The 11465-nt window shown below is 44.5% G+C and overlaps 1 protein-coding gene across 1 annotated transcript in view; it reads right to left on the bottom strand.

Annotated features, from left to right (window-relative positions):
• Positions 1–323: 323 nt before the first annotated feature.
• LOC146191472 (dachshund homolog 1-like) overlaps positions 324–11465 on the bottom strand; it is a 62740-nt gene continuing 51598 nt past the window's right edge. The window contains exons 6-12 of the mRNA XM_084602001.1: positions 10335–10408; positions 9615–9767; positions 8265–8498; positions 6280–6363; positions 5182–5322; positions 4240–4305; positions 324–1575 (exon numbers count right to left, since the gene is read on the bottom strand). Of these exons, the coding sequence (XP_084458127.1) occupies positions 1568–1575; positions 4240–4305; positions 5182–5322; positions 6280–6363; positions 8265–8498; positions 9615–9767; positions 10335–10408 (760 nt within the window). The 3' untranslated portion in view covers positions 324–1567. The remainder of the gene's footprint in view (positions 1576–4239; positions 4306–5181; positions 5323–6279; positions 6364–8264; positions 8499–9614; positions 9768–10334; positions 10409–11465) is intronic.

The following is an 11465-nucleotide window of genomic DNA, read 5'->3' as shown; positions in this document are numbered from 1 at the left end:
TTTTACTGCACCCTATTCTGGTCGGACTAAATCGGTCGAATGAATCGATAGGTTACATTCGATTAATTAGTTTCGATGCCGGAAAGTCACTTTTTTTTTTTTTTTTTTGGTAGGCACCAGAAAACAGGCATTCCTGCCCCTCATCACCCGTTAGAACGTTGGTACACACAAACAACAGGGCGATGTTTTCTTCAGTAAATTTGCAAACTTGAGACACATTTCGGTGGAAAACAATGACTGTTAACACAATTCGCCTATTCTTTGAAGTTGCTACTTGTAGTTAAGCTGCAGAAAAAAAAAAAAAAAAACGTACTTGCCCCAACAGTCCTAGTACAAAACATCCAATTCTCGTTCCTCGTTCAAATACTCATTGGTTATCGCACATGGCACAAAAAACAGAAACGACACACACCGTGCTGTCTCGCTACAAACTTCAATGACGTTTCCATAACGCTGAGCTGAGTGTCTGGAAGTTCTACGTGACTCAGTGCTCGCTGCTAGTATCCCAGCGAGGAATAGATAAAGAATAAATATACAGATTTCTTTTTTCCAAGCTGAATACTAGCTTGGTCACCGGCAGAAATCAATGCCTTCACGGCAAATATTGGAAGCAAACCGTCCTCATCTCATTCACGTGCATTCAATGTGCATGACAACTAAGCTAGCTTGTCTCTTTTCAGCCCTCTCAAGGATTTAACGACCAGAGCAACTCTGTGCAGACATAATCAAACGATACTACAACACACACGTGGTCGTAACGACGGGTTCGACCGTCGAGTACTGCTTTTGCTTCGTAGCTTGCTCCAAGGAGAACATCTTAAGGGACGTTGGTGGTGTATCTTTAGTGTCCTCTTAGCTTCTCTTGAAAGGCGATCGCCCGCCCTGTTAAATACTCGAGTCAATGGCAATACGCTAAATTGTGCCTAGTGTAGCTCTTAGCTTCCTCACGTGCTTTTGAAACACTAATCTGCCACTAGTGCACGAGTGCGGGGCGCAGAGAAGTGCGAACAATGAAGCCTGTTGTTCTCGGCTAGCGGCGCACATGCTAGGCGTGTGCTTTCGAAGACGCCAATATATACGCCTGCACCAGACCGACATGCGGAGAAAAAAAAAACGATTCAGACGCGACAAGCACGGTCCACTGATCCGATGCACGAGTCCGAGCAGGAGCAGGTCGGTCGTGCCTTGACGAGCGTGTTCGGTCCAGTAAACTCGTTGTAATGCGGCGTGAACCGGTAGGCTTGCAGTGAACAGCGTGTGCTCGGAACGTTAGCAGCACTGGCAGCAAGATACGAGACACTGCTCACACTGTCCGTACCACCGTCACCGATACACACGCACACACACACACAGAAGGCGAGCGGTTGCTGGTCCATTTTTTCTTTTCTCCCACAGAGACCTGTCCTGATATGCACTTTCTCCCCAGACGATATGTCGGGTCCGGAGAACATGACGTCGCTTCGAGGATGCGTCTGCCGTTTTCCTCGCGCTCGATAAGCCAGGTCTCCGGAAAGTCCACTTCCCGTCACGTCATTGCGGTCATTGGCTCAGGTCTGTGTCGCTGGACCTATCGGCCTGAAAAAGCGGTGAGGAATACGGGTTACAGGCGTCGGCTTGCAAATGAGCGAAAACAAAACAAGCGACGAAGACAGATTGTAACACAAATACCGCTGTCACATAGGCACTTCGGATCGCGATCAGCAACGATAGAGATTGAAGTTTCAAGCGCGATCAAAAAAACCTTTGCAACGGGCGAGGAGGAAATCGAAATGCCTCCTCTGTGGGTTGTTGCAAACTGATCCCGCTGCCGCTTCCACTGTGCTGACGTCACGAACGCACAACAGCCCGGCGAGCAATATGGTGACGTCCAGACAGCACTCGTTACAAAGGTCTACTCGATTCCGATCGACATGTTAGAGCCGCTACATAAGAGATGGCGCTACACGCACAGTAATCGTGGTAATAGGTTTGTAATATTGTGAGCCCTCCATGGATCTACTTTTATTTGTACATACCATGATCTTCTTATTTCATTTGTACAAACCATCGTCATCGTCCCATGGCTCCGGCACGCGCCTGGGTTCGCCATCGGATTAAACGCTAGACACGGAATACCTTTGCCTTGCCGCCACGACCTTGCCGTCTCGACCTGGTCTTCTTTCACAATATATATAAAAATGTAAGCCCGATTGAAACTTATCCGAAAATTTCAGATTATATTCGAAGAAAAGCAGGTTAACAACTTTGGTTGCACATTACGCCTTGGTTGCACTTTCTATTGATAGTCTGACGCTATGTGATAGCCGGCTGAAACGTTGGCCGGCCGCTGAGGCCAAATCCGTGAATGGTTGGGTGATTCTGTCCCATGTTTGTTCCCTTTGTTCCTGTGCTCTACCTGTGCTCATGCTGGGGAAAGTCTGTGAGTCTGCGCTACACGTGCACATTTTTCTATCGTTGTGCCATCCCGCCAAGAGGGATGAGTGACATTTTGCATGCATGCAGGACGCCAGGCGACTAGCACAAGTGGGAACTGGGAAGCCTGTTCGAGTCCGCACGTTTGTTTACCACTGTCAAAACCCTCATCTGGTGTCGAGATGATGCACATAATCTTAGAATTCAAATAAAAAATTCAAATACAAACCCAATTATTGTAAAATTGTATGTTTTTCATAATAAATCGTTTGAGTAACCTTCCTTCATGTATTATAACGAGCACCCTCACTTCCCCTTCATTTATCTGCTCGTAGCTTACGGGGCTCTCCGTTCTGGCAGTCTTCATGCCATAGGTGGCGTAAGAGGGTTCTAGCACAGCTTTCGCCCTCGCTTTTGATCACGTTCTAGGTGACGCTGGTGGTAACACAGGACGTTCCATGTCCACCGCTATGGTTGAGGGTGGCGCTGGTGAACACTCTCAAGGTTCGTATACAGACAACATTAATACCCAAGATAGTAGCAGGTGGGACAGCGGCCGATGTAGCTCAGTTGGAAAAGCACCGGAAACGATATTCGGAGGTCGTGGGTTCGGTTCCCACCATCGGCACGTTGTTTTTCCTTCTACTTCGTGTTTAATTATCTTTTCCCTAAACGGATTACATTACTCATTTATGTGAATCACGAAGTAAAAATTAAAAAAAAGACATAAAGTACAATCCCCAATGCTTTCCTTGGCCTTGCCGACTGTTGGCTTCTTTCCTTCCTGCTCATTTAGTTGGTATATTTGATTAATGCCTGGGAACAAGGGTGGCAACCACAGAGCTCGACCACGGTAGGGGCGGTCGAGGCAGTAGAGCAGGAACGTGGTCGATCGCGACTGAGTTCGTCGTGTAGCAACGCCGGATCCGCACCCAGCTCGATTTCGATCGACCTGACCACGATCTAAAGTGCCTGTGTGACAGGCCAGCGCGTCAGTCACTGCTTTTTCATGTTTTTTTTTTTCTGGTAACGTCAGCACTTCGTGTTATAAGGAAGCAAGTTAACTGGCTACAGGTTCATTGTAATACTTGGTTCTTAAAAGATAACCTTAGAATATTTAGGGACAAGATCAGCGTCAGTTGGTAATGGGAAATAATGTCATCTTTCGAAAAGATGAATATTTTCACCCAACAACTTCCACGCGACTCAACTGAGGTATAAACGGCTTTACTCCCGCATGAGCTCTACGCTTAGAATGGTCAACGAATCGACGCACCACAAAGCGTGCATGATTCGCATATATTTTGCCTTTATATATTTTTTGCCTGTTTATCGGACTTTCACAAAAGGATGCCTCGAAGTCAAAGCTGTGACAGCATGTGTGTTACACGAATGTTTCCGAGTGTTTCCCAAATCATGAAAGTTTCTCCATGCGAAAAAGTTTCTTTCAAGTGTTTGTAGAAGACCACCCTGTCATAGTATCACATTTCAGTCGTTGGCGAGTGAACATAACCGGCTCCGTAAATTAAATACGCTGTTTGCATACTTGTAATGTTTCGTGCAGCTATAGCTACCCATTTCGCACATTTCTTTGTCTCGTGGTCCTAATAAACATATATGAAGACATGTGTAGCAGCTTGATAGTGTTGTAGAATATATGAAAGATGCCGTCTCCACTGAGATTTCATTCAGTAGCACTGAAAATAGAACGCAGGCATAGAAAGCTAACTGATGGATCCCTGAAAATCAGTTTGCATTAGTGTGCTTAATTCATTATTGAATGACTAACAATTATGACTAAGCAGATTATAAAGGTCACATACTCACTTTTGACACTGTTGTCTGACTCCAGGGCAATCGTGTCTTCACTCTTAATTTCGTCTTGTAGTGTTTCTGAAATGTAAAGCAAAGGCGTATGGTTAATTTCTAGTCATAAGAACAATACTAGCCGTAAGTGTCGTGAAGGTAGTAACAATGAGAGAGATAGCAGCCATGCACTGTTGCTTTCCACTGCCGCTTTTCATGGCCGCCAGATATTCAATGTTATTGCTCTTCAAGTGCTAACTCTCGTCACTGAACATGCAGTACTCGTTACTATAAATGATAGAAATTTAATTTTATGACATTTCAATTGCTGTAGCAGCTGTTAAAAATACTGGGTTACTCTGGTTTGTGAAATAAAAGCGATTAAAAGCACTTTGCAAGCAGAAAAAAGAATGACTTGCGTTCAGTGTAAACCAAACAACCATCATCATTCCACTAGAAATGGGCTCTTAATTAATTCGAGAAAAGAAAATAGTGATAGTTACAATAAGGTATCAGAGCACTTGAATGTGCACGAGAATTGAGGTTCATATGCATTAGTTGCCTTAGCACAGTAGAAATAAGCCAGTGAGGTATCAGAATACTAGGAGGTGCACACGTATTCAGGTTCATGTGCATTAGTTACGTTAGCACGGTAGAAATAAGCCAATTAGGTATCAGAGCACTAGAAGGTACAAACGTATTCAGGTACATGTGCATTAGTTGCCTTAGCAAAGTAGAAACAGTCCCTTAATTAAGGCTAGAAAAGAAATTATTTATATAGTTACATCGAGATACAAGAGCACTAGAAGGTGCACAAATGTTCAGGCTCATGGGCATTAGTTGCCTTAACGCAGCAGCTCCACTGATCGTGTTTTCAAACCGCACAAATGAAATAATAAAACGTGTAGCTTTGATTCGGCACATTATCAATAAGCGAAAATGTGCATGGTTATTGATTGTTACCTTTGGGCGTCTGCTGTGACTCCACGAGTGTGGAACGCAGCGCCTCCTCACACCGGGCCCTCTTCTTGACTTCACCTTCCAACTGGTCCTGAACCTGGCGCCGACAGCGCTTCTCGCGTCTCAGGCGCTTCTGGTAGAACACTGGAAGAGATAACAAGGATTGAAGGGCAATATTTTCATCCCTTTTGTCTTCCCATAGCGACTGAAAGAGCGTGATTTTGTTAGTGCCGGTGGTTTTGCTTGTATTGTCAGTTGCTTCGTGATCCATGCTATTATTACCCTTTGCTCTTCAAGGCCCCTGAGCGGGTAGTCACAGTGTTTCAGTACTAATGAGCTATACTGCTGCATATACCAAGTTTTGATTTAGTGAGTTCAAGTTGCGTTGCGCGTATTGACATTTTTCATTCATCCGTCACTGTGCCTCAGTTCTTTGTTATTCTTTAGGAAGGAGATGGGGGGGGGGGGGGGGGGGGGGGGTTGAGGATTCAAGGACATTTACCGTATCCTCGTTCGTATCACTGAGCTTAAAGAGTGCAATACTGACATCTGTGCAAATATTTTTCGTTAACCGTGTGCTTGCATCGTAACGGCTTTTTTGTGAGAAAATGCTCCATAAAATATTTTTAATTTTGTTTTCAGAGATGTGCTGCACGCTTATTCGCCGTGTCGTGTGAATTCCCGACTTAGTCTACCTCTTCCGATTGCCTTCACTGCTTTTTACTTGGAAGCTATCGCCGGCAGACACAAGCCACACAAGATATGCAAATCAACCAGCAGCATCAGACATGACCACAAACAAATGATTAATAATTTCTTGAAAAGAGCCAAGCGCTCATTATATAACAGCCGCTAATCGAAAAATGCTTTCCCCAAACACAAACGCAAAGCTGGCTTCACTGCATACTGGGTTATTCAAAGGTGAAGCCTACCTTTTTTTAAGCATGACTGGCTTACTAAAAACCGGGCAGTTGTCCTTTTGCCCACTAGACAGGCTCCTCTCAGTCTAAAAATGATCTCGAAGCTCCTTGTAAAATCAACTAACACAAATTTCGTGGTTCCTGGGTTTTTTTCAACCATGTAGGCCTAGTTGGTACTGACCTCTTTTAGTTTGCTCTTCTTGCAGTTTCTTTTCCAAGCCTTCCCTGAGCTCTCGCTCACGAAGGATTTCCACTTTCAGCTCCGCTGCAAGGAAGATAAAACAAAACGTTGCATAAATTAAATTTAAATTATTGTTCTTTTTCCTTTCTTCCTTTTGTTTTTTTGTTTGTTTTTTTTTTTTTGAACCACAAATCAAACACCGCCCGATACCAGTTGTGCAGTCAACCCAGGCACATTTGGCGCCCTCTTGAATGTCCTCGAAACATCCTCTAGTACCCTCCACAAGTCCTTTAAATGAATGAAAAAACTGCACAACAGTGGAGAGCAAAGGAACAGACAACACGAACAGTCATTTTGACCTCGTCTGTGGCGCTTTTTCTTTTCCACTGTTGCACATGAACCAACTAGCACAGATTGCCACTCTCAACTAGTGATTTAAATATCCTCCGACAAGAAGTACTGTGTCACTATACGCGCAGCACATATAAAGTTATCAAATGACTAAACATTGCTGTTCTGCCTATCATATAACTCGAAAATCCAAGCGAAAACGTGAAGCATATGTCCTGCTATCAAAAGCAATGGCCTAACTTGACCTTGGACTCTAAGCCTTGCTTGGGCGTTTGTGAAGCGTTCACCATCTTTTTTACCACTTACAGGCTTGTATTTTGATAACTACAAGTGGTCTGTGCAGGTGGATTGTTCAGTAAGGGAGACGTTGCGTACGCTATATGGAGGTAATGATTAGACGATTCATTGGCCAAAATAACTAATCAACTTTGTATCATCAATTTTATGGACCACAATTATACCCCGAAATTAAAAGCTATCAAAATGAAAGGTGCGTTTCTTTCTTTTTTAATTTTCCTAATGGACAGTATGGATCGGAATCATAAAACATAAACAGTCTGCTTCTGAAAGCTTGCTCAGTCGGCTTTCTCGCATTTTAATGACACCGCTTCCATTTACTGCACACCAATTACAGACGCGGTTGGTATGCCTGATGATGTAGAAGAAGTTAACATGTTTTTGGCTACGATACCACGCGCAGAGACGTCATTTAATAAATTTTCAATTCATGAAAGCCAACTCAACCAGCTTTCATCTGAGTATTTTTGGAGTTCGATATATCGAAGCATTCTCCTTTGATGTTGACAGCCTTCGATTTCGCAGTTTAATAAATGTATCCCTAAAATGAAAAGTAACAACGTTGATTAGTTCACTGCAATAATTTAACGCGCCTAACGTCGCCCTTATTGTAAGAGCCACCTGCACAGACGCGCTCACAGATTTTAAAATGTAAATCAGTAGACATCAATAAAGATATATTCTAACATCGACCGTAAAATCAAGGCGCATAAAATAAAAAGTCAGCCTATTTAGTCTGGTTGGCCAAATACGAAGTATGTGCGTTGCAACACCGCGTTTCACTTCGCTTTCGATTCGAGGCTAAAGTCTCGAGATCAGACTTGAGGAAAATATCGGCGAAATCGGTGATTGGGGGGGCCTTGTTTGGGAACGCACTAAAAATTTAATATATTTATACTGCTTAACGCTTCTGAAGAGGGAAATGCGGCAGCGGTGTGCTCTGGTTCCACTGCGCGCGACGACATGCAATGCCCAGCAAGAGTGGCAGTTAAACACGAGAGATAATCGGTTGCAGCGATGACACAGTGCTCGCGTGCAGTGGCCCGCGAAGCGGATCTGCTCGCGCCACCGCGGGTTCGAAGCCCGGACTCGGCGCAGGTTAGTCATGTTTATATATCATACGTCTTCTCCATGTACACAGTGCATCGGAGTAGTGAAGCCGCAGTAGATTTTTCCGCGCAATGTTAAGGCTGTAACTGACGCGTTTTACAATTCAAGCGTCAATTATATTCAAGAGTTTATCCCTGAAAAGCCGACGGGTTGCAGGTTCTGTATACACGTGGCGTCAGCACGTCAGTGATCAAGCGTCTTGTAGGAATTAGAGAAGGGCTGCGCACCTCTCTCCATGTGAACTTGCTGCTCCTGCTGCCTGGCGTTCTCCTCAGCGACCTTGAGTAGGCCCAGAATGTTCTGCAGGAGGGTTTCGACGGAGCCCATGCCACGCGCCGCCAGCAGGCCCGCCCGCTCCATGTAGAGCTGCGCCTCGCCATCTTGCGACGAGCTGCGCTTCATGCCACCTCCGCCACCGGAACTCGACAGGCTCGCCTCCGAGTCGTCGCCGCTCAGGTCGCCTGCATACGAACATAAATGCAGCAGAAATAAGCACGCGTTTATCAGACCGGTTAGTTTTCCGTTGATCGTATCTGTGTTTATAAAACCGCTTAGCTTTAGTTGTCGAGTCGTCGTAGCTAACAATTACACGAGTGAACAACAATACGTTGTATCCATTAACTTGGTTATCTTTCTGCCCGCCCTTTCTGTGTTTACCGCAGCCTAGATGGCATAATTAATCGTTTACCTGGGTCGACGCCGTAGCGCTAATGTGAAGCCTCGTTGCATAACTAATTGGTGGGGCATGCATTGTGTTTCAAATCTACAGGCGGTCATAAGCGCTGAGGCATACAACTTTGTTTTTAGCTGTGACCTGCAAGTGTGTGTAATATCCACCCGGTCACAATGCACAGTTGTCACACGTTTATTGACAGCGTATACAGCACTTCCAGCGTTGCTCACGAAGCGAATGCCCGTTGTCTACCGTGTGATGCGTCAGCAGTATAGCGCTAAGAGCCTCCCCAGGTCAGGTGTACTAAATTAGCATTTTTCACGCGGAAAATGACCGAAAAGTTGATCCCGTTGGTTTAAGAAAAGATATTTCTAGTGCTCACTGCACCATAATTTCCAGGAGAGTTGTCGGAAGCCCAGATTCGCTGACGAAGGAAGTGGCTCAAAGTGATTTTCACCATATCTATACCGAAGCTGTGAAGAGCCTTCCCTGATTTTTATAGTGAAGAGATTCAAAATAATTTAGAGTGGAACTGGTTCTTTTGCACAGCAGCACATTTCTTCGAGATATAATAGATGACTGTTGCCAGTACATCCCAGCGTTGTTCAGAATTTGTACAAATTTAATGCAACCGCCCTTTTTATTTGCTCCTTCCAAAAAAGCCCCCACTCGAAAGCCAGCAGATGAACGCGGGAGCTTTTTGGTCACGACACTGCAGCACCTGTGTGAGCTCTGTTTAATTTTCAGGAAGTTTCTTGTATAGCTATCGTAAAATAAGCTCACAAATTGTGTTCGTTCTCGTCTACATGAATGTGTTCTTCCATCTTTGGTTGCACTGTCGTCTTAGACCACCGAGAACGCTTCTCCCGGCATCAGCAGTTTAAGCTGAGAATAGGCTGTTCACCTTGTTCTCGGTCATCGGCGTAGTCGGACTCCATCTGTCCATCGTCCTCCTCTCGCGTCCTCTGGTGGCCGTCTAAATCCCTGTCGCGCGAAGTGGCGGCGCCGTTCTGGGACAGGTTGAGCACAGATCCGGCTTCGTGCTCGCCCGGCGGCCCTGAATTTTGAGGGAAATTCAAACGAGAGCGTCACAACCTTATCACGGTCGCTTTTTAATAAAGGCTGCCTGCCATACATATCATCTGTACTGCGCCCCAGGACAAACTGTGTTGAAAGGAGGCAATGAGAAAGTATGTTTTTCTTATACCTTTGTGTCTTGTTCTCGCTTTTATCGTACGAACCTGAGATATCCGGATCACGCCCCAGATGTTACCGACTGTAGGCGTTGAAATTGTTCATAATTCATATTTTTAATTACTGAGCCTTGTAGTGTTGAGTCATCACATCAAGGCGTATCCACACATTAACAGTAAGAGTAACGCAGAGATAAAAAAAAAACTAGAAACAATGTTCGAAAAAAAAATACTTCATCCTGGGAGTAGACGTGCGTTGCCCATCCCTGACTGACACCTCATTGCGTAAAACGTGGTGTAGAAGTCGCCTATACAAAATTTCATTCCAGAGTAAGCAGTAGAGAATCAAAATTTGTGAGCGAAGTATTACATCATCATCTCCGTTTCGATATTACGGAAGTATCTGATACCGTTTTAAAATCGGTACTTACATCCGGGACTTATAGATCTTCTGTTTGGGTCAGAGCCACGCATCTTTTCTTTCTCTCCATAGTCGTCACTGTTTCTGAAAAGGAAAACAGGAAGGGACAATATCAATTAACTCGATTAATATCCAGCTCTTCGAACAGTAAACACACTCCCCACGAAAAAAAAAAAAAAAAAAGGAAAGAACGAAATAATACCCGCCTGTCCTCCTCCTCCGGCCTGCTTACGTGTAACAATACAATAAAGTAATTTGTTTTGCAAGAACCCGCTAATTACTAATGGTGCTTTGTAGCGGCTAAGTTTCGAAATCACTAAAAGGATATTTTGGACGGATGGTTGGTTTGGAGGTCTTACATGAAGGCAAACAGCACAGAACACCACGATAAGACGGCTGAGCAAGGGTAGAGGGGTAAGCCGAGCCAACGTTTCGACATGGGGACTTTTCTTGGTAAATAAAGATGTTTTGTCCTCCTCCTCCCCCTCTACCCGTATCCAGAGATCTTTCATACTGTGTAACCATCGTCTTTCTCTCTTTCTACCCTGGATTCTTGGCAAGACGAGACACGCGCCGGCTATCTTCTGCAATTTATCGACTGGGGCAGCGGTATATATAGCTGTCTGGAGGTATTTATATGTGGTTGGAATTCAGCTCGACACGTGACACTCCTTTTATCTGTTGCTCATATAAACATTTCTGTTCCCGTTAACAGTCCTCGATTAATAGCTAGTACCTGCCTTGCTTTGTTGAGGTTTTCTTTCCTTTTTTGTTTTCTTCGCTTCTCGAAACCCTCCCTGGGGCTATTTGCTTTAGAATTGTAAATGGATCAAACTCAACCAGGACGGCTTTTCTATCAGTAAATGGTTTAAATGGAAAGGGAGCGCTTTAGCCGCTGGATGCATCTGTATATTGGCGGTACAAGAACTGGAGCTTGGACGCATAAGCTTACGGATACAAATTACACGTGGTTTCGTCAGTAGCTTTTAAAATAAAGTGATAAAAGAAACAGACTATGGTTGGCATGTTTAGTAACAAATCAAAGTCCTTCATAAAATGTATCGGCTACATTGTTAGCTGGCCAAGGCCTGGATTAACGCGAAACGGACAAACCTAAGAACGATAAAAGAACGTAAATATA

This window comes from Amblyomma maculatum, chromosome 4 (assembly GCF_055883805.1).
Source record: "Amblyomma maculatum isolate TAMU_Amacu chromosome 4, ASM5588380v1, whole genome shotgun sequence".
Taxonomy (NCBI): Eukaryota; Metazoa; Arthropoda; class Arachnida; order Ixodida; family Ixodidae; genus Amblyomma; species Amblyomma maculatum.
This window is presented reverse-complemented; position numbering and strand designations above follow the sequence as displayed.